Source organism: Heliangelus exortis, chromosome 25 (genome assembly GCF_036169615.1).
Source record: "Heliangelus exortis chromosome 25, bHelExo1.hap1, whole genome shotgun sequence".
Taxonomy (NCBI): Eukaryota; Metazoa; Chordata; class Aves; order Apodiformes; family Trochilidae; genus Heliangelus; species Heliangelus exortis.
Window position 1 is genome coordinate 1,477,397 of NC_092446.1, and position 22,771 is coordinate 1,500,167.

General features: G+C 52.4%; 1 protein-coding gene across 3 annotated transcripts in view; it reads left to right on the forward strand.

Moving 5' to 3' along the window:
- Positions 1–22,771, forward strand: part of PLXNA2 (plexin A2) — a 138,652-nt gene that overhangs the window by 5,148 nt on the left and 110,733 nt on the right. The window contains exons 1-3 of one of the 3 annotated variants that reach the window (XM_071768181.1): positions 1,044–1,287; positions 19,227–20,481; positions 21,630–21,812. In XM_071768181.1, the coding sequence (XP_071624282.1) occupies positions 19,294–20,481; positions 21,630–21,812 (1,371 nt within the window). In that variant the 5' untranslated portion in view covers positions 1,044–1,287; positions 19,227–19,293. Of the gene's footprint in view, positions 1–1,043; positions 1,288–7,186; positions 7,424–19,226; positions 20,482–21,629; positions 21,813–22,771 lie in introns of those variants that run through there. The other 2 variants (XM_071768182.1, XM_071768184.1) reach the window with 2 other exon arrangements.

A 22,771-nucleotide genomic window follows, 5' to 3' on the forward strand; every position in this document is an offset into this window, starting at 1 on the left:
TCCAGAAGAAAATTAGGTTGATTTAGTCACTTAGGTTTATTGTGGGAGAGGCTAAACATTTCTCTTGCAAATATTCCAATACGTAACATAAATTGTCAAAAAGTTCTTGATGACAAGAAATGGAAACCAGCAATCCATTACGGTATTGATTCCCTCCAGCAGCTGCACTCCTCCAAATTGCTCCCATGGTGCCTCGCAGGGGTTGGCAGACCTGGACCAACATTCTTCTGGGTTTTTTGAACAGCGTGGCTGTGCTGCCCTGCCACAACTGTGGGGCTGGGGTGTCCTCCCTGCTTTCAGGCAGAAAACTCCTGGTGCTCAGGGGTGGTTGAAGATGCTCCTGGGCCAGCAGGAGAGGCCATGTGGTGGCCCTGTGGTGAGCCACTCCATCTCAAGGAGGGATCCCCTGGTTCCCAGCAGTGGGTGGGCTCAGGACTCCCTGTCCCAGCTGGCCATGGCTGCTGTGGTTGGTCTGTGCCAGCTTTGAGCTGGTCAGGAGGCATGAGGGGCTGTGGCTTCAGGGGCTCTTTGGCACATGGGCAGCTTTTGGTGTGCAGCAGTGAAGTGAGTTGCACCTCCATTTCATAGATGGGGATCCTGAGGAATAGGAAGCCTCGGCGTCACTCTCCCCACCAGAACTGGGTGCGAGGGGGGTGCGGGGGGTGGGAGCTGAGAAGAGAACCCAGCAGCCTCCATTCCCCTCCCTCCCGCAGCTGATGGGAAGCTCAAATCCAGGAGATGGGAAACAGCTGAGAGTCCAGGTGCGGGAACCTTCCAGAGGGCACAGGTGAAGGAGCTTTAACTCCGCTCGCTCCCCTGCGCCCGGGGACGCGCATCCTCCCGAGGTGAGGCAGCCCCGCTCCGCTCCGCTTGCGGGCTTTGTGTCGGGGCGGTTCAGGAAGGGGGGGACGCGGTTCCCCCGCCCCGCTGCTCCCCGCGCCGAGGCTGTGGAAGGGTTAAGGGCGGAGAGGGGGCGGGCGGCAGGCGCGGGGCTGAGCGGGGAGCGCGCCCGGGGCTGGGCGGAGGGGCCGAGCCGAGCAGAACCGAACCGGGGCTGGAGGCAGCACTCGGGCAGGAGCTGCGGAGGCATGAGGGGCCGGAGGAGCTGAGCCGAGCTGCGGAGCCGGGGGAGGCTGAGGGGCTGCGGGAAGGCGGAGCAGAAGCAGCAGCAGCAGCCGGCGCCCGGCCCTGGATTTCCATGGTGTCGGGAGCCGTGTGGATTACCCCGCCGTGAGCCGGAGAGCCGGTACCCCCAGGAGGAGGACGGCACCGGGGCTGCGAGGTCTGGTGAGTCGCCGAGGCTGGCGAGGGGCTTCTGCTGCCAGGCACCGGGCGTGGAGCATCCCAAGCTCGGGGCTTTTCGGAGCATCCCGGGCTCGGGGCTCCCCGGGGATGCGGGGCTTCTCGGGGCATCCCGCATTTGGGGCTCCTCGGGGCATCCGCACCGCTTCCCGCTCGGGCAGGGGTATGGGGAGGTCTGGGTTTGCCCCCCTGTACCGAACGCGGCCGGGTGGTAGGGGGGCTGCGGTCCGCGGGGCCGTGCTCGGTGGTATCGGTTCTGTCACGGTACCGGGAGCGACCGTGCCCGGGGAAGCGGCGCCGCGGACAGCGGCATCCGGGGGGGGGGATGCTTGCGGAGGGACACAAGGAAATATCTCTGAAACCCCCTATTCCCTGGCATCTACCTCCACCTCCTCCTTCCCCGTTCCGTTCTGCGTACATACGCGCTGTACATACATGTATTTTCTCGTTAATTCCGTTGCTATTTGTTACCGCTCCGCCGCGGTCAGGAGCAGTCCATGCACCAGAATAAACTAATTTCCATAAAAAGTTACTGTTGGCAGGGAAGGACATTTTTGAAAACACCCTTGAATCTGGAAAAAAAAAAAAATGCTCGTTAAAACTCCCTGAAATCCTTGTAAGACCTTTTTTGAAAGGCGATGGGAGAAGGCAAATGCGTTTGTGTTCCCTTGGGGGAATTCTAACTTGTGTGTGGTGGTGCGAGTGTTCTCCAGCCCCTGTAGCTCTTTAGGTGGTGTTTTGGTCACAGCTGCTCTGTGCAAGGACTCGGTGGTGCCAAGCTGTCCTCTCCTGTCCTGACCTGTGTTTAACCTGGCACGGGCAGGCATTACTGGCTTTGTCTGCACTCAGGCTCTGGCCAATACTTTCATGTTCCTGGAGGTGATGTGAATGATGTTCAATTAATCTGTGTTCCAAGGGGTATCAGAAAGTCAATAGGTTAATATTAAGTGAGGTGAATAGTAAGTGGCAGAGGAAAAAAAACCTGTCCATCCGTGACCTACGGTTCAAGACATTGGCTTGGAGGTGAGAGAACGGGAAGTTAGCAGAGCACCATGATGTAAAAACCTACAGCTGACAGGGTTTTCCTGAGCTGCTGAGCACTTGATGCTTCACCGGTGGCTTGAACATGTTTAATAGAGCTCAGCTGACTTGAGGAGATGCTCTTATCTCTCCTCTGGATGGCTTCATTGATATGGTGTTTAGAAGTTAAATCAAATGACCTACTTTATAGCTGAAAGACAGATGCCTCAGAAGAAATCTGTGCCATCTTCAGAGCAGATGTTTAGCTTTTTTTCCCCTTTAGCACCTAGGTGTTAGATCCATTAATATGTGGTTATTTTGAGGGTTTTTTTTAGTCTTTATTGCTGTCCTTTTGCCATTTGTTGGCACTTTGAGGTCCCTCAAAGCTTAAATGTGATGTCTTGGGGTGGTGCAGGAAACCAGGTAAAATAGCTTTAACTTAAGAAACTTGGTGCTAGCAATGAGTAACGTGAGTGTACAACTGCTACTGTGAAATGGCTTATTTACAAACCAGTCATCTTTGAATCTTTTATCCATCTCCCCAGCCCTTACTGCAAGGAGATAAAGGAACCCAATTTACTCTTTATTGGCTTTATAGTGTGGTTTGATGCCATGAATTGTGTAGTTTCCTGCCAGCTTATAACAAGTTTGTGTGGTGGAAACCAGTAACAGATGATGTGCAAGATCTGCACACAATCCACCACTGTGATAAAAACAGCTTTTCCTGGGGCTCGGACTCGTTTTTTGGGTTAACCCTGCACTTTCTCTGCCTCTCACCAGAAGGGAACTTCAGATAAATGCAGAAGGGGAAATGTAGATCCAGGCTGGCTGAGGGAGCCTGGGGAAGAGGTGACTGCTGCTGCCCCACTCTCTTTAACTCTCTTCAGCAAATTGCATTAGTATGTGACAAATTGGCTTGCAAAGCAGCTAAATGGAAATGACATTTGGAGCAGTTTGCTGTGCAGACCCTGTGGTGTCTCAGGGAAACATGAGATGTGCAGTAGCTTTCTGAGCTCTCTAATTAAACTCCCACTATAAGGCTTTCCAGAACTTGCTTCGGGAACTCCTGTTGCAGCTTAATGTGGGAGTCTGGAGTGGGTCTTGGAATAATTGCTCAGAAGCTGGGGCAGATGTAGGTGCAGACTGCTCGTGCTGTAGGCAGCTTGGATGAGGAATTGGACAAGGAGAGGAGGCAACAGCCAACACACAGAAATCAGGAATCGTGTGGGACATATGGCAGGGAGACTTAAGGTGGAAAGCTGTGCTTGTTGTTTGGTGCTGGGGTGATGCTTTCCTGGGGGGCTGGGCTGTGTCTCGGGTACCTTTGTTCAGGCGAGGGGGTTTTGGTGGCTCTCTGAGCAGAGGGCTGCAGGGTATGGGGACAGGAAAGCGTCCACCTGCTTCCCTCAGCCCTCTCCCCGAGCACACACGCTGCTGTTTGAAGGCGGTGGTGATCATGCTGGTTTAATTGGCCCCTCTGCAGTTTGAACAATAAATATGTAATGGGGGGAGTGTGCCCCCCTCTCTGCCTGGTGTCGAGGCTGTCACTTCTGATGGGGAAGTCTGGGCTCGCTGCTCACCTCGTCCCTGCTCGCTCCCCCCCAGCTTCTTGTCGCGTGTGAAAACTGTGCTCCCCCATCTGTGTTTGGCATCCTTAAAAAGAAAGAAAAAATGAACCTGAGCATGCAGTGCTCCTGAGACAGGCCCCTTCACATTTCTAAACACTCTGATTATTCAGCTAATCTTTATTTCATGGGCCTGTTACAAGAAACACAAACGGGGGAGAAAGTAGAAGGCGGTGACACATTTAAAATACACAAGAAAAGTGCTGGCAGGAATATAATCGCTCTTATTCCAGCAATATGAAATATTTATGGGCCTAAGTTGTGGCAAGATTCTCTGCCCCCCTCCCACCTAACTCTTCCTGGAATGTTTTTCCCGGTGAAACAGTAATGGGGGGAGTTCTGGCTGTGGTGCCAGCAGAGCCCCAGCTGTCCGCAGGGCAGGGGCACCCAGCCAGGCACAGAGTCTGTCTGTCCGTCCCTGAGCAAAGGACAGGACAGGACAGGAGGAGCCCAGCGTGCTGGCCGAGCTGCCCAGCTCGCCCCGGGAGCAGAGCATTGTGTTACAGTCTGTTAACTCGAAATAATTCAGAAGCGTCCCCTCGGCGAGGCTGTGAAAAGCCCCCTTTGAGGTGCCCGTGTTTGGTAGGAGCCCGCTGCTCCCCTGGGGCATCCTGCTATTAATTCATTAGATCTGAGGGTTGGTTTTTTCTCTCTCTCTCTCTCTCTCTTTCCCCTCTTTTCTCCCTTTTTCCCCCCCCCTCCTTTCCCTGGCAATTCAAACAGTGATGAATGGACAAAAATCCCTCAAGGGAAACATTTTTTCACTTAGTTACAAAGATTTCATGGCTAATTAGAGTAAATGTGGCTTTTAGAGTGTTAATCTCTTAACCAGCTTGGCTTGGAGGCCACCGCCACAACAGCAAAGGGGAGGGCAGGGGGGATCCAAGGAGGAGAAGGTGCTCCCAAGTTCTTCCCGGGGCTGAGCCACAGGTACCGATGGCTGGATCCGATGTCTCTGTCACCCAGAGCATCCCATGTGCCACCTCCTCAGCTCCCATAACTGGGTGCCCTCCTTCCCACCCGGGGCAAGGCCAGGGTAGAGCTCGGCTCTGCGAGGCTTTGAGGGCGGCCACGAGCTCTTTGTCTGCAAAAGTGGTGCAGAAGGAGCCTCCGGGATGAAAAGCAAAGCAGGAACAAAAGCAGAATTGAGGGCAGCGTGCTGTCCTTGGGCAGCGGTGGCGGCCGCCCAGGGCATGTGTTCCCATTCTTCCTTCTGCAGTGAAAAATCTGTGGGTTTAGCGGGGGGCTGAGAGCTGGGTGAGCCGGGTCCTCCCTGCAGCCCCCCGCCCACCCCGGGGCTGGTGCAGAGAGCGCTGGGGAGGAGATGGGAGTGGGATACGGGCTTGAAATTCCTCCTCATCCCACTAGAGGGGATCCTCTGGATCAGCTTGGCAGAGTCTGGCTGAAAAATGAGCAGAAACCCCGCCTGGCAAAACTGCACCGAGATGCGGGCTCTGGCTGGGGCTGAGCCCGGGATCCTTGAAGGGGGAACACGGGTTATGGAGGCTGCGGGTCCCCACCTTGCGCTGTGCTGAACACAGAACTTGGGGTGCAGAGGGCATTTTGATGTGTTCCAGACATTCCTGGCTCTGGCAGCTTTTCCCTGCTCCTTGCCCAGGAAAACGAGGCTCCTCAGCATCCCCTGTGGCTCCTCTTCCCACTGTGGTCCCAGCCCAAGCGCTGGGAGCTGCTGGGATGGGGATGAGACTGCTCTGGCAGGACTTCCCCAAGAAAGCACAAGTTTACCAAACACAGGAGTGCAACATATGTCTGTGATGTACCTAATCTGCTGCGTGTTCTGCTCTGCTGGGTTTTGTGCCTGAATTGTGATCCACGTGTGGGTTTCAGGGGGTTTGAGCAGTGACTTCAGCCTGGTGCTGGCTCCTGGGATGCTGAGTGCTGGGGTGGGGGATGGCAGGGACAGGGTGCTGGGAAAGAGATGCCCTCCCTTATCAGGTAGAGCCCATCTCCTGTTTCTCACCGTAATCACTGCTTCTGTTTGGGTGAAATTGAACTGGGAGGTGGTGATGGGGAGGAATGAAAAGCAAGATAAATGTATCGTGTTATGAAAATTTAATCCTGCTTTGCCTAGGCTAAAGTTGCATTTGGAGCTGGAGATAAAAGGCATAAAGTCATGTTATGAAAGAAAAAAAAATGTCCAGATTATCTCCAAAGGGAGCACTAGAGATCCCTGTCCTGGCAGGGCATGGGGCTGCTTTGGGTGCCCTGGGTAGGGTGCCATGCCCAGTACCTTCCCACTGCTTGGATGTTTCTTCCATCCTGTGCTGGGGGAGTGGGTGACAGCAATGGTAGGGACAGCCCCGGGCCCATGCCCAGCTGTGTGTGGTTTGGGTGGGGTTCTGATGGGGGGCTCCAGCCTCTCTGGAGCTGGCTCCGTGTTGTGCTTGGTGTGACAGCAGCTTCCCAGGCAGCAATGTCCCTCACAGCCCTTTTCCTGCTCCAGCACTGCTTCCCCACTTCATAAAAGTGAAAGGTGACGTCTGAGTAAATATTACACTGACCTCTCACCTCACCTCCTCCTCCTGCTGCCACAGCTCCTTTCTCTGGGCTCATTAACAGAGCTGCTGGATGAGCTGGGGCTGTGCCGAGGAGGGGGCTCGGAGTGGGGCAGGGGCTTGGAGCTGGAGCCCAATCCCAATGCTTCAACGGAGGCCAGATGGGAAGAGAAGGATCCTTCCTGTCCACTGCCAAGGCTGAGCTTCCTTCTGCAGTAAGTGACAGGAGATCAGCTTTGCTCAGGCTCTCCAGGGGAGTGCGGGTGTCACATCCCACAGAGCTGGGCTGTGTGTTGTCTTGGAGGGGCTGGGGGGCTCCCCAAGGGCTGAGAGTGCCCGAATGTGTGGGTGGGAAAGCCCTGGGGGTGCACAAGATAATCTTGCTCCATCTTCCCTGCCCCATCCAACCATCCCCTTGCTGGGATGGTCCACGGAGAGGCAATTCCCTGTGTGGATTGGAGAAGGTTAAAGGAAACATCTTGCTTTGCTTTGTGCTCCTGGCTGTTTGGTAAAACACGGGTTTTAATTCCTGTAACAGCTTGGTGTCAGGCTCGGGAGCCCTGTTTCCCTGTCCTGTGTCTCGGGAAGCCACACAGCACTGGGGAAAACAGGAAAGCTCTGGGGCAGCACTGGGCTGCTCCTCGCTGGCGCTGCCGCCCGTGACGCGCGGCGGGAAGGAAGCGGATCCAGCAGGGCTGAGCCAGGAGCCCCCCTCAGACCCTGACTCAGCGTGGAACAAATTCCTCGTGTTATTTCCAGCCTGGGAAGAAATGCCTCCTGGGGAGAGTGATGTGTAGTTTTTCCTCCGTAGCGGGTTCGTGTCCCTGGTAAGGGAGCTGGGAGCCGTCCCTCCTGTGCCGGCGGGAGAAGGGCAGAAAGCTGGAGACGTGCAGGGGGTTCCCTTGGTGCTCATCACTGACACCACTTGGGGTTGTTAACCCGGGATTGAACCTCCAAAAAGTGAGTATGAGCCTCCGAGGTTTTGGGATTAACTGCAGTACTTAAACCAGAGGCTTTGCCTCCTTGTTGTCCTCCTGACTGCTGAGCTTTTGGAGTTTGCCTTTTCAACACTTTTTAATTTTTTTATAGCCCAGACTGGCTGGTTTTCACCCCAGGAGAGGGAAGCTGAGGTTTTCTGGGTCCTGGGAATTGGCTGTTGGAAAAGCAGATGCTGGAATGAATGCATGTGGATCAGTAGTAGGGCTGGAACCTCTCCAGTCATGTTACTGGAACGGGTGATTGCCCACTTTAAAGATATCCCAAAACCAGCAGTGAGGGCAGCAGAGCCCAGCGGGCTGGTTGCTTGCCCAGGTAGCCAAATGTAAGGGATTGACATGTAGCTGGTTCATGTGAAGAGCTTTGTTCCCCAAGGCTGGGTAGATTTATTGATGTCAGAGCAGAGAAATGGTAAGTTTCTGCCTAACAGGGATGTTACAGTTCAACTCCATAAAACACCCGGGCTGTCTCCTTCACTCATTCATTTGCCAAGTCCCCAAAAAGTCACGGTGACAGGAGCAGAGGATGGAGCACTGCCCTCATGATCATATTTCCTGCCTTTGCTGGTTTATGTCACAGCCTGTAATGTTACTTGAACAACAAAAAGCCTGTGAATTTCCTTTTCATTTTTAATAGAAGTGAGAAGAGGTGGGGTGGGGAGGAAAAGGGAGCCTGGCTGTACATTTCCTAGCTGTAGAATTGCCATCTCACAGGTTTTAAATCTGCACTGAAGCTAAAACATGGGCTCTGTCCCTCCTGGGTGTGATTTTTGTGGATGCATTAGTTACCTGCTTTATGAAAATTCCACTGGGCACAGGAGAGAGGGCTTTCCAAAGCTGCTCCTTCCATACTTACAGCACTTCTCAGAACCCAGAGCAAGCAAATTGAGACCAAGAGCTCCTCCAAGTCCCCCTTGGAAGGAGAAATGCTTTTGTGTGTGCCCTAAGCCTTCTGAGAATTTTGACCTTTGATGTTTGTCCCTCCATTTCCAAACCAGTTGAACATCAGGGAGGCATCATCTGTTGTGTTACAGAGACTGAAAGGGGCAGATGAAAAACATCCCCAGCGAGTAATCCATTTGGCTGGGCTACAATGCAGCAGCAAAAGGTTCACTGCAGGCTCTTTCTCTCCGAGTTGTTATAAAGTTTTCCCTGCAGTTTGGCAAGGAGTTAATTGCAATGAGACTGATGAGCCCTGCTCTGATCCATGGACTGGAGGTGTTTGGCTCCCCTGGCAGACGAGGAGCCATATGGAGCAGGAATTGTGTTAAAGGCCCTTTTGGTGGTAACCGGGGTTTGGGCTGTTTTTAAAATCTCATAGCAACCAAGGAGCATGGGCAAGCACTCCAGAGTTCACTGGAAGAAAGAGGCAGGAGCCCCTTTGCTTGTCTGCTGGGATATAATAAGGTGTTGGTACAAGTGCTTGTGTGGCTTGGCTTTTCAAAGCATAAATTGTGTGACAGGGACAAAGCTGCTCCCTCCGTTCCACCAAGTACATTTTCTGACTTGGAGGTGGCCACAGCTTGGCTTGGGCTGAGCTAGGAAGAGCAAGAGCAAAAATTCTCAGAAAGAAACAACAGAAGCTCTTTTAAGGACTTCCAAGGATGTTGTATAACTCATTTAAGAAAAAAAACCACAAAACCCAAAGCCCTGTCCAGAGTTCTGGGGCACTGGGAGGCTTCACCTCTGGAGAGACAATTTTTGGGTGGGATTGAACTGACTTTGCAGGTGGAGTTCTTGGCTTCTGGGTGTGAATTCAGCAACAGAGGTTTTTAACCATTCACTTACTCGCAGGTTTGTCTGAAATGAGCTGTGTGACAATCCTATTTGTGACAGGAGATCTAATTTATTCCTAAGAGGACAATTGGGTTTCTTGCAGTCCAGTTAAAGGCCATCTGCTTTTAAAGTTTTCTTGGCCAGGTAGCCCAAAGTTTGGTATGTTGGAGATTCAGTTTTGGGGTGGTTTAGAGGATGTGGCAATGCTCTCAAAGCTTCAAAGCCTGAAGCTGGGAAGGGGAAATCCCTGCACTGCTGCAGGGGAGTGCTTGGGTTTCTCTGGGCATGAATCCTGCCCTGAGCTGCAAAGACCTATTGAAAACCAAATATTTTGGCTTAATTTCCTTTTCCTCCCAAGATGAAAAACATACAAAACCAAACCAAACAAACCAACAACAACAAGGAAAAAAAAAAAAAACAACCCAACCAAAACACAAATGTTTTTCTTACAAACAATGTAAATTTTAACTTGAGAAAAGCAAAATATTGACTCATTTGTTCATCCCTGACAAATTCCTCTGTAAATTCCCTGCAAATTTCCATTGTAAACATGACACTTTGTCAGCTTATCTGCTTCAGCCATCCTGGTACAGAAGAGGGTGCAATATTAATTTCCTTGTCACTTGGTTTTTCTGCTGGATGTGGGATCACGGGGTTAACAGTGTTATGCATCTGAATGTAAATCAGTCATTAATTATTTTTTTTTCTTAATCCCTCTGTCTCCTGGGGATGTGCCTGCTGGAGGGGTGACTCTGGGTGGATGATGGGTGCTGGTCCATCCTGGGACATCCTCAGTGTCCCGGGAGGTGGGAGCAGGAGGGATGAGGATTGCTGCTGTCCCCAAACAGGACTGGAGCCAGGGGGGAGATGGCTTCCCCAGGAGAAGGTTGAATTAAGGAGTGTGTGAGGAGCTCTCCAGGCAGGCTTGGTGCATCCCTGTGAAATATGGCCTTGCGAGCCCTTGAAGGATTTATTGTTTTCCGGGCACTGCTGGATCCAGTCTGATAGGCTGGATATAGGAAGGAAATGACTCAGTTGCTCTCCAGACAAGTGCAGCTTTGAAATTCAAAGTGGCAGGAGACAGCTGAGAGGCTCCAGCTCCTTCCCATCGGGAGCTGGGTCCCTCTGGGTCTGTTCCTCTGGGCACAGCCCTTGGGGGGTGCAGTGGGTGGGAGGGGGGAGGCTCTGCTGGGTCACCCAGGAGGACACATGGGACAGCAGGTGACAACAAGTGACACTGGGGGTTGGGGAGGAACAGGGGCTGCTGCCAGGCCGGGCTGTGGTGGTGGAAGCAGCTGCTGGGCTCAGCATCCACCTGACCATTGCCAATCGATTGCTGTGCCAGGGGCACGGTGTGGGGCAGGGCTTGCAGCTCTGTCAGGGATTTGAGGTTTTCCAAAGCATGTTTCCCCTCCAGAAAAGGGTGGAGAAGCGTGGGTGAGCTGCACCAGGAGTTTGGGCACTTGGGCTCCTCTGTTTCCTTTCCTCTGGCCCTGCACTCCCCCCCGTTTGCACTGGGGGCTGAGCTAGGCTGGGGTTTCCCATAGCAAGGGAAATGCTGGAACTTTGCAGGACAAGCTCAGGATTTTAGGATCTCTTCCACATCAAGGTGTCCACTCCTCTTTTAGCCTCGCCATGGCAGCTTCTGGCTGATGTCAGATGTGGATGTAAGCAGATGCTTTCTCCATCAGCTTGGCTGCAGGAAGAAGGCTTGAAATGACAGAAAGATCCTTAGCAAAGAAACAAGAGTTAGTGTTAAAAATAAAGAAAACAAGACAGCTTGTTTCATCTAAACAGAAGGGTTATTAAACAGGCTTGAATTAATCAGTGATCTGCCAGAGCTCTGAAATTGAAAAGCAGAGCAGAGGAGCATGGAGCAGATGAGTGGGAACAAGTGACTTTGTCGGGTAGACATTGAGACCCGAATCCCCTGGGAGAGGAGATGATGCTGCTGAGTTGATGGTGTGGGATGGAGCTGCTGTGATGGCTCCAGGTTTTGGGGTTTGGACTTTGGCTGGAGCTCAGAGCACAAGGCTGGGGGGCCCCATGCATGGGACCTGCTGGGATCCTGCCAGCAACACCCACTGGGTGCAGCTCTGCCATGGTCACTGCTTCTCACACTTGGTAAAGCAGGGAATGAAGATGCTTCTCATTTCCCAGGGCTCAAAGCACTTGGAAAATCTGCACCAAGCTCCCCAGTGATGCTCAGAAAGGGCAGGCAGGCTGTGGAAGGGGCTCCTAGAGGCAAAGTCACTGTCCTGGGGAATGCTGGCATTGATTGCACTTCCCAGCATTTCCCTCCTCTGAGACAGACCTGAGGAGGGCTGCTTAATGGTCCCTGAAGGGTTCTTCAGTGCCCTGTGGCTCTCTCCTGCATCAACCTGTCTGCTTCCATCTTGTTGTTAATTTGAGGGCTGGTGCAGGTGTCTTCTGCCTTTTCAAATCCCTGCTGGATAGCATGGTGGTACCTGCATGGGAATTTCTTCCACTTCTGCAGTGGGAATGCCAGTGTTGTGCCTGGCAGCTGGAATCTGGAGCCAAGCAGTGAGCTGGTGATGCTGGGCACCTACCAGGGATGAACCTTTCCCTTTGTCTGTTCCTCCTCTTCTCATCCTGATGGCTCCTGCTCTGCTTTGGTGCCATCCCAGCCTTCCCTTCCCATCCCATGCCCTGGGGAAGGCACAGTGATGGGCAGAGGTTCTGTCAGAACCCTGATGTGGTGGTTTTCAGTCACAATCTGGAAATATAATGTGGTTCTGGAGTGGCACGGAGCAGCATAACCAGAAAACCCCTCTGGAATGGGGACACCTTCCTGAATGTGCTCAGAGGTACTGACGTGCTCTTAATAATTTCAGCACTGCTGGCTGAGAGAAATCTATAGCTGCACTGCTGGGGATTCAGCATCTCAGAACCTAATTTTAACAAATGTACAATTTCCTGGTTTACTTAGGTAACAGCACTGTGGCTACTGTGTAAATACATCCGAGTGCCGGAGGGAGCCTTGGGATAACGAACACCACTCGCTGCAGAGGGCTGGCACAGCCACAGGATTTCTGTTTCAGGATTTCTGTTTAATGGAGTGGCTGGGGACCCATTTAATTTGAAGCCGGGGTTCTTCACTTGCCTGTGGTGCACTTGGAGTGGGGCCAGAAGAAGCTGCTGCTTATTTTTCTCCTCCAGCTCGGTGGCCGCTCTGTGATCTCCCCTCGTGCTGCACTCAAAGGGTCCTGAGAAGGAAACTGCAGCTGGATGTCACCTGGGGAGTGTGCTGGGCTGAGGACTGGGAGAGAAACTCCTGCCTTTGCCACTGGCTTTTGACTAGCCTTGGGCAAATCATTTAATCATTTAATCTCCTTGCACCTCAGGTCACCGTGCATTAAATTCTGTTTTGTCGGGAACAAAGTCCCTGGATAAGCAAATGATGTTCAGGTGTAGCTGTGAAGAGGGGTGGATAAACCTCAGTCCATCAGGACTTGGACAAGAAACTAGAAAAAGCACTTTTTAAGGAATGTGCTGACCCAGATTGCCTGGAGGGGTCATGGGCTCTGTTTCTTGAGGTCCTTAAGGACAGTTCTGAGAAACATCTCTTGAGTTCTGATCAGAGCTGGGCCTTGCAGCAGGAGGCTAGATTAGAGAATCACAACTTTCTGGCCATAAATTTGTATGATTTTAATGTTATCCAAAGCCACCAACCTGTTCACACAGGTTTGGATGAAAGGGGACCTTCCTGAAACTTGACTAAACCAGCTATGACACTTAACAAGTCTGCAATTTCCCCTTGTGTCATACATCAAGGCAAGCAGGAGGACAAGGATCTGTTCTGCTCTGTGCTCCAGTACCTGGTGCTGTCACCAGCCTTGGGTCTGTCCTTGGGGACTGCATGGTGAATCAAGTCCTCTTTTCCCAGCACCTCTCTCAATCCAAAGTAATTTATAAGCTATTTCACAGCAGTGTACTTGAGGCTCAATAGCTGCCAGCTGGGGTTTCTCAGATAGCAGGTGTCAAGTATCAGCAGAGGCAAAGGAAAAGGTGTCTGATTTCTGCCACCTAGGTGTCCTGGGGTGATGAGGAATTTTTCTGGATGACTTTTGGGGTTGGTGGGTTAACTGTTTCCAGCTGCAATGCACAGCTGGGGGTAAGGCCCAAGCGGAGCCCCAGCTGCTGTCCTGCTTTAGATCTGCCTGAGGAGCCAGAGCTCCCTGGGGGATGGTGATGGCTTTGTCAGAGTTAAAGAAATGTCTCCTTGCTGCATCCTGGAGGTGTTTCAGCATCCTCAGGGCTCAGAGCTGTTTGATTGTCACCACTGTCAGGGCAGAGTAGCCCTGCTCTGCTGAACAATCTCTGATCAAAGAGTTTATGAACAGAGGCACACCAAGAAGTACTAAACCAGCCCTTTACACAGACTTTACTCAGCAGTTAATGCCTGGTGACTCCCTTCCGAGTTTTCCACCAACAGCACATCCGAATGCCTCCTGTATGAAAACATTCTCCTCATTTCCCAGCTGGAACCACTGAGGCTGAGTAACCTGACTTGTCTGGGTCTATTCAGCAAGTCTGGAACAAAGCCAGGGGTGAGGGCAGGGCTGGGCACTGCTCCCTGCCCTCCAAAATGCAGAGATGCCAGATGGGGCTCTCAGCAGGTCCCTCCTTGGGATTTTGTTTCTCTTTACCCCAGACCTGTTGGGCTCTGTGTTTGTGCTCAAGAGGGAGATGGAGGGGAGAGGTGGCTTATCCGGTATGCACTGAATAAACAGCAGCTGAAGTCTGGACAATATGACCAAATTTTGTGCATAATTCAGGCAATCGTGTTTGTTATCAGGGAAATGCCTTTTCATGGCTGGGCTTCGTTCTTCCCCTCCTCTTCCTTGTCCCAGGACTGGAGGAAGCAATAATCACAATGCTGTATTTTGCCCTCTTAACTCTTTCTCAGAAAGCTGAGCAGGCACTGAAATCCCATCCTTGGGAATCAGCAGCTCTGGGAAGCGGGGCTGGGACAGGCACTGCCAGGGGGCAGCAGGGACAGAGAGAGGCAGAATGGTGCTTTTCAGCCCCAAACCCAAAGGATGCTGTTCCAGGTTATGTGTTGGGGAAGGCTCCATGTTCATCATCCCTGCTGTTCAGTAAATTTTGCAGAAGCCTCGGACTTGATGCCATGCACCTCACTGGTGGCTTGCACCTTGCTCTTGTTGGTGGGGTCAAAATATTCTAAAAGATACCCAAGAAAAAACTCCACTCAGGACTGGGATGTGCCCAGTCTTTTCTTGCTGGGGAAAGAGGTGAAGATGCTGAGAGCAGGGAAGGAACTTGTGCAAGTTGATGTGCAGATTTCTGCAGGGGAAGGAGGGAGGATTCAGCAGTGACTTGGCCAGGGAGATGAGGCTGAAACCCAGACCTCTGATCCTGGAAAGGTCCCAGAGCTCAGAGAGACTTAGATCAGACAGTTTTGCTCAGAGCTTTTGTGTAATTAAAGCAAAAAGAAACCCCTCTTAATTGCTGTAAGGTCTTCCTCCCTGGCTGACAAATGTGTCCTGAAGATCAGTTCTTCAAAGGGGATAAATCACTGTGGTGGCTTTAATGGCTGGAAAGGTTTCACAGAAAAATTCCCAACAGGCTCCAAGAGGGATACAGACCTGGCATGTGTTCTCACTTGCTATGAAGAAAAGGCCAAACTCTCAGCTTTTTGCCCTCATTCCAGTTGGCAGGTTCCATGTGGAGCCAGTGCAAAGAGAGAGAGGGTCAGGGTGGTGCAAGGGTGAGCTTGTTCCAAGTGGTTTGTTCTTGTATTTTAGTTTATATAGTGGAGACTGCCCTTTCTGTGACCCTTCTGATAATTCTGGGGGATATCTGACAGGCTGGTGACCTGCAGGGGAGGTCAGCAGAGCCAGCCAGCCCCTCTCCCTGCTCCCAGCCTCCCAACAATGAATCCTATTTGGCTGTAAAAAGCAGAAAGGGCAGAACCCCCCCTCCAGCTTAGAAAGAAGCTGTGGGGCTCTTGCCCCCTCCCCGTGACCTCAGTCAGTTCTCAGGAGGCTTCGTGCTGTGAGGCAGCTCCCCCAAAACCACGTGGCTTTAGGGAAAAAAAACCACAGTGGGTTTTATCACCTGCTCTGCTCCCCCTTTGTGGGGTGGCTGGGGACCCTGGTGGCTTCCAGGCTGGGAAGGATGCAAGGAGTGCCCAGGACAAGCTCCTGGCACTGGGATGCTGAGAGCTTGGGTTGGGGGGGGGGGGGTGGGTGTTGGTGAGTTTGCTGGGGCCATAGGAACTGGTTCTGGAGGGATGGAGTGACCCAGGAGTGAAGGACAGGATGGGGGAAGGAGCTCTGAGGGCAGCACCAGCATGGGGCTGTGTAGAAATCCTTGCTGACAAGACCAGCCTTGTGCCAAAATAAAAGATCCCAGCACCACAGTGCAAAGGCAGCTGCCACGCTGGTGCCATCAAAATTGTTCCTTTAAGCCTTCATTTTCCACAGGAGATTCTCTCTTTGTTTTTTCGCTTTAATTTTTCCCTTTTAGCTCTTTCTCTGTGTGTTTTTTTCTTTTTTTTTTTTTTTTTTTTTTTTTTTTCCTGTATGCATAAAATACCATAATGACAAACTGTGGTGCCCGTGAGTGAGTGACAGCTGAAATAAGAGAAATGACTAATCAGGCTTCCTGAAGCCCTGTCGCATGGAGATTAAATGAGCCCTTTTTTCTTCCCCCCTCAATGAGAATTGTGGGCATTTGAATAATAATATTATAGTCTCCATTAGGATGACAGTGGGGGAAAAAAAATCGGCTCAGACCTGTGATTATTCCTTCAATCTAATAATTATTTAAATACCAGATAACTCCTTTCAGCCTAATTGAGGCCTTTCAGCTGCTTGGGTTTATATTGTGTCCCTGAATTTACTCTCTCTTTCACCTTGCGTTACTAATAGCTTCAGATTGCTTTTAAGGCCATATTTTAAACTCGCTTCCAAAAGCAGGAAAAAAAAAAAAAGGGAAAAATTAAGGGTCAAATAGTATTAAGGATCAGAGTTAAAATCACACACTCTCTGGTTTCCCTGGTGTTTAACTCCCCAGCTGCAGGGACCCAGCCCCCTCCTCAGGGTAGGCAGTGATTTCTCTGAGGTTTGGGGTCTGAGCACAGCTCAGTCCCTGCCCTGCACCCCGTGGGGAGGCAGCAGAAGCTGCTTCATGGGGTGATGGATGGGGAATTGGGGGGGATCATCATCCCCTGGCTTGTTGGGGTGGGGGGGTCTGCTCGTGGCCACATTCTGTCATCTTCAAATAACGTTTGGAAGTGTGGATTCTTCTTCCTGGGTGATCTCTGTTGCCTCTGGCAGTGGCTGCTCACAAATACTCTGCAAATCCTTGGCTGTGAGGCACTGGGGAGAAGTGGGGATTCAGCTGGCAGCACCCCAGCTCCAGAGCCTCTCTGCCTTTTGTGTTCTCTCTGCATGGCCCCAGTGCTGCAGAAGAAATAAAACTGCTGTGGTCTAAGTGGCTCCCTTTGCCCCATGTATATAAAATGTTATTCTTTCAAAATTTATTAATTTCTAGCTTGTGCTGCTCCTTTCTCGCTGTGCAATGGAACAACTTCTTAAAAATTGGGAAGCTGCTGAGCAGGAAAGCTGTAGTGGGCCTGAAGAATCTCTTTTACTTGCTGGAGTGCCCTTGAACCAGAGCATCCTGCTCCCAAAGCCCTCCCTCAGGAATGAGGAGCTGGGGTAGGATGTGGTTTGGGGCTCCTGGTAGTGAGGGATGCTTTGGGTTTGGAGGGAGGCTCCAGGACTGCTGGAGCTGAGCACTTTCTGGGACACTCCAGTGCCTGAGGTTTCTCCTGGATGGATCTGGAGGTGCTTGGCTGCTCTGCCAGACACACACAAGGATCTCTCAGTGCCTGAAAGCTGCTGAGATGCCAGTGCCTGGGGTCAGGGCAGTGATGCTACAGCTGGGGGTCACCATGGAGAGCCCTGCTCTGAGCAGAGCCTCAGGAACAGTTTGATTTGTGTCCTTTTGAAGGATTCTGGATCTAGGGAATGGTTTGGGGATGTTCCCCAAGAAATGTAATGAGAAGAGCCCGAGGGTCACTGCTGTGACACAGGGGTGGGTGCTTTGTGCCCCAGTCACCCAAAGAACAACCCGAAGGCTGCAGGGGCTGGGAGAGAAACTGGAAATGAAGAGGTTGGAAGTGAGGAGGGAGCAGGCAGAGAAAGCAGAACGAGCAGCCCGTTACCATCCTCTTTCTCCTGCCTTGTCAGTGACACCCCCGACGTGCAGCCCAGGGACACGGCTCCTTTGTCACCTTTCAGGGCTCCTTTGTCACCTCTCAGACGCAGCTCTGGCTCCTGGCAGTAACAAGCCTCAGGAGTGGTCGTTCCTTGACACTCGCTGATGAGCTCAGCGGAGCTTTTCAGCAGCCTGAATTATTTTAAATACCAAAAGTGAGTTCAGCACCGATGGGAAGGGGGGTGAGGATGAGGATGAGGACAGCTGCTGAATGGGTGGCAGCTTCCTGCACCCAGGGCAGGGGAGCAGAGTCACATCTGCAAAGGGGGTGAATTTCACCCTGGTGTGTGTGTGTTTGGGGGTGAATTTCACCCCCGTGTGTGTGTGCCTGGGGCTTGTGTGGCAGCGGGGGCTCTCCCTGCAGAGGTGGCAAGAGCAAGGGTGGCTTGTCCTCAGCATCTGAGGGCTGGTGTGACCCTGTTGTGCTGTGAGGTGGTGGTGAACTGTCCCTCCCCAGGACAAGGTGGAATGGTTGCTTTGATCATCCAGCCTGGAGCATGTAAGGAATGCATAATTGGGGATAAATGAGGATTTAGTGATGGTTTTCTGAGTTCAGGCAGTCAGACACATCTGTGGTGATGAACAAGGCTGAGGTCAGGCCAGGAGCACAAGTCATGGTCTGGTCTGGAGGTGATGACAGGGATGAGGCACAATCCAGTGACCTCCAGGTGGCTGTGGAAAGTTCAGGGATGTTCTCACATGGTGCCTGCATCAGTGTTGGTTCTGCTGGGTCCTGGCTGCCTCGGGGGTGCTCAGCTGGTGTCACTTCCAGACACTCTGCAGGAGCCCAGGGTGGTGTTGGAGGTGCAGGGCTGAGGTGGGAACTGAGCTGAAACCTCCCCTGTGTGATGCTCCCCACCAGAGCACCCTTAATTGAGACAGACGTGGAAATGTGTGAGCTCGGGTTGTCTTTAACGCTCGTGTTTCAGCCAGGACATTCTGCCACCTTACAGAGGTGCCAGATGATGAGGTGGAGCAGGCAGAGGGTCACAAAGGTCCCTCTGTGACAGCTCCTGCATCCGTGCTGTGCGGAAGGGCGGGGGAAAAGCTCTGATGTAAACACCTCAAGCTCAGCCAGAGCCTCTCCGAGGCACTCAGCCACTTCCGAAGGAAATTCCAGCCCTGTGATTCCTGATGCAGCCTGATGGCCACAAGCAGGGATTCAGCCATCCCCCTGAATGAGATTTGGGTGCTTCAGGAGCACCTCCAAAACCAAACCAAACCCAGCTGCCTTTCACACGTGGTTGATACAAGGCCTCCACTCAAGTCTGGTGTGTGGATGCTCAATGAACTTGCCTGCAGGAGACTGACTTCTTCCTTAGGTTTCCAAGTGAAATCAGGGGATTTAAAAGTAGAAAACATCTTTTTTTTTCCTCTGTTGTTTCCCACAACATACCCTGCATGAGACATCCTTTTAGCCTGGCTGGTTGGGTGTGGGAGCTGGGGGCTGAAGCTGATTCATCCTCTCCCATGGCTGAGCAGAGTTTGTTGGAAGCAACCAAACCACAGAGAAATTAACATGTAGAGGGTGAAGCAAGTGGCAAAACACCGAGCCTGAACTGTTTACCAATAAGTTGGGGGACCTGCTTAATTCTTGTTGGGCTTAAAGACGTCCTCACTTTATCTCAAGGACTGTGTAATTAGAAAGTCTCCTTTGAATTTTATCTGCAGGGCGCACTGGATCTAATCCTTTGCTCCGTGTGCTGCTTTTGTTTCCCCAGAACCATGTGAGGGACACTGCTGGGGCTCAGGACACGCGAGGGGAACACGGAGTTTGCCTTTCCCAGGATGGAGCAGAGGAAGAACCGGCCTCGGGTACCGGACTCGGATGGCTGCTCGGTGGCTTTGCTCTGCCTCTTCCTGGCATCCCTCTCCCGAAACGTCTCCAGCAACGCCTTGTTCAGCACTTTCCACTCTGAGAATCGGGACTGGACCTTCAACCACCTGACCGTCCACCAAGGCACCGGAGCAGTTTACGTTGGAGCTATCAATAGGGTTTACAAGCTTTCGGGTAACCTGACCATTTTGGTGGCTCATAAAACCGGTCCCGAGGAGGACAACAAATCCTGCTACCCCCCCCTCATCGTCCAGCCCTGCAGCGAGGTCCTCACCCTCACCAACAACGTCAACAAGCTGCTGATCATCGACTACTCTGAGAACAGGCTGCTGGCTTGTGGCAGCCTCTACCAGGGGGTCTGCAAGCTGCTGCGCCTGGATGACCTCTTCATCCTGGTGGAGCCGTCGCACAAGAAGGAGCACTACCTCTCCAGCGTCAACAAGACGGGCACCATGTACGGGGTCATCGTGCGCTCGGAGGGGGAAGACGGGAAGCTCTTCATCGGCACGGCAGTGGATGGGAAGCAGGATTATTTCCCCACCCTCTCCAGCCGCAAACTCCCCCGGGACCCGGAGTCGTCGGCCATGCTGGATTACGAGCTCCACAGCGACTTCGTCTCATCCCTCATCAAAATCCCCTCGGATACCTTGGCCCTGGTTTCGCACTTCGACATCTTCTACATCTACGGCTTCGCCAGTGGCAACTTTGTCTATTTCTTGACTGTGCAGCCAGAGACCCCGGAGGGAGTCTCCATCAACTCTGCCTCCGACCTCTTTTACACCTCTCGCATCGTCCGGCTCTGCAAAGACGACCCCAAGTTCCACTCCTACGTCTCCCTGCCCTTCGGCTGCACCAAGGGGGACACCGAGTACCGCCTCCTGCAAGCAGCTTACCTCTCCAAGCCAGGAGATGTGCTGGCCAAGTCCCTCAACATCACGGCCCAGGAGGATGTCCTCTTTGCCATCTTCTCCAAGGGGCAGAAGCAGTACCACCAGCCCCCCGACGACTCCGCGCTCTGCGTCTTCCCCATCCGCGCCATCAACGCTCAGATCAAGGACCGCCTGCAGTCCTGCTACCAGGGGGAAGGCAACCTGGAGCTCAACTGGCTGCTGGGGAAGGATGTCCAGTGCACCAAAGCGGTAAGGATGCTCTGGGTGGGGGCCGTGATAGCTCTGGAGAACCAGATTCCAGCCCTGTGGGATGTGAGCTTGAAGAACGGGATCTTTCTGTGCCTCGGTTTCCCCGAACACAGAAAAGGCATCGTGGTCCTTATCAGGTGCTTGGTGATGACAGAGAAAGGAAGGGGGAGAATTTAGGCAAATGAGTAAAAGTTCATTGGAGGGGTTCATTGTCAATCTGGGGCCCTGGAAACTGGAGGAAGGCTCTTACCCTTCCCTGAGCAGGAGAGGGTTATCAACAAACTAATGAGATACACACAAATGACAGTTGTAACTTTTGTATTTTTATTCTTTAATCTAGATTCACATGTTTGTGAATCACAGATTGGTCCCGAGCTGACTCGGGAATCCCTGGGGCCTTCTTTTGCCAAGCATATTATGTTTGGCTGCTGGGAGGAGATAAATGTGGGTGAAATGAAATGAAAGAAGGAAGGAGAAGAGAAGCTTGAGCACTGCCTTGCACAGAGGAGTCATCTCATGGCACTTATGAGATGTTCCTGAGCATTTGGTAGTTAATGTTCCTGGTAAAAAAGAAGTGGATTGCAGTTGGTGTGATGGGAAGCAGCCACCCATGCCACCACCCTGTGTCAGGCAGGAATTCAGCCCAGCAAACTCAGTGATAGGATTTACAACCCCAAACTGCCAGCAGGATGATTTTCCTTCACTCCTGGCAGGTCGTGTTCCAGGGAGAAGCCAGGGTCTGTGTTCCCTGTGTCATGGAAAGGAAATTGAGGCAGAGAGGGATGGTTTGCAGGAGATTTCACAGCTGAGGGATGGAAGGAGCAGGAGTTCAACTCTCTGCTCTTGCACTGGGATGTGTTACACTGCCAGAGCCCTTCCCCGTGTGGTCACACTCCTCTCCAGGGCAGCCAGGCCTTTTCACCAGACCCACGTTCACGTGGGGAAGGTTTTTCTTCCCTGGAGCTGGGCTTTTTGTGCCAGAGGGAGGTGGCTGCCCCTGAAAAGCAGTGTCCTCTCCTGGGGGGTGAGCTCAGCCACATCCAGATGTCTTCTGGCTGCTGGCTCCCACCCCGTGGTGCCACCTCTGGGAACCTGAGCTTGCAGCTGCCCCGTTTCACTCACGGCTGCCCCAAACCTCATCTTTCCAGCCAGTCCCCATCGATGACAATTTCTGTGGGCTCGACATCAACCAGCCCCTGGGAGGCTCCACTCCAGTGGATGGGGTGATGCTCTTCACCTCCAGCCGGGACAGGATGACTTCTGTCGCTTCCTACGTCTACAACGGGTACAGCGTGGTGTTCGTGGGGACCAAGACTGGCAAGCTGAAGAAGGTAAGCTTGTTTCTGTGCCTTTGGGGAGCTAGAATTCAGTTTTCATCCCTCCTGGGACACTCTGGAAGTGCTGTTGTGTCTCGGAGGTGTTTCCCAGTGTGAAACTGGGAGCTGGGCAGGAAGCAAAACTCAGTCTGGGTCGCAGAGAGCCTTGTGTTGGAGAGGCAAAGATCATCCATGTGTGGTGTTGGGAGGCAGTGGTGGTGCTGGGGTTCTTTTGAAGCAGAGAAGGGCAAAGCCTTGGGGAAGGTGCTGCAGCTTGGGCCTGGGAAAGGGTCCAAAGGAGGCCACGTGGGTCCAGTGGCATTACAGCTCCTGAGCATCTCTGTTATGGTGCTGCTTGTCTGCTTTGGTTTGCATTTTATCACTCAGAGGCCTGTGGAGTGCCTGTGGGGCTGGTGCAGAAATTATTAGGGAAATGGTGAGGCAGTCTGAACAGAGAAAAGTAAGGGCCTGGCTTGCACTTGCTGAGTAGGAGTGAACCTCAGGAAGCTGTGTGCAGGGGCTCTGATCTTTCCTTATTTTTGGCACGCTGATGGATAGCACGCAGTAGTTTTGAGTTGTTCCCCAGCAATCCTTCTGCAATTTGTGTTGGAGGCCTTGAGTTAGAAAGCTTTAGCTGATGGCAGAATTGCTGATGGTGGCAGGATGCTCGGACATGGAGAGAGAGGAATGGGTTAATTTGGCTGCTTTTGGAAACCAAGCCTCAGGGCAAAGTCCTGCTGCTTCTCTCTGTCTCTTGCCTCCTGCTCTTCCCTCTGACAGCTGGATGATTGATCAGTCCTGGAAGATAACATTCCTCACCTTCTGCATCACAAGGGCTGGGGCTGGTTGCCCAGGGCAAAGAGATGCTCCTGCTGGTTCCCTCTCCCAGCACAGTGGGTGGGGAGATGTCCCGGGATTTTTAGGAGTTGAAATTCAACCGGATTTTTTTCCAGAAGCCTCCAACCTGCTCTTAA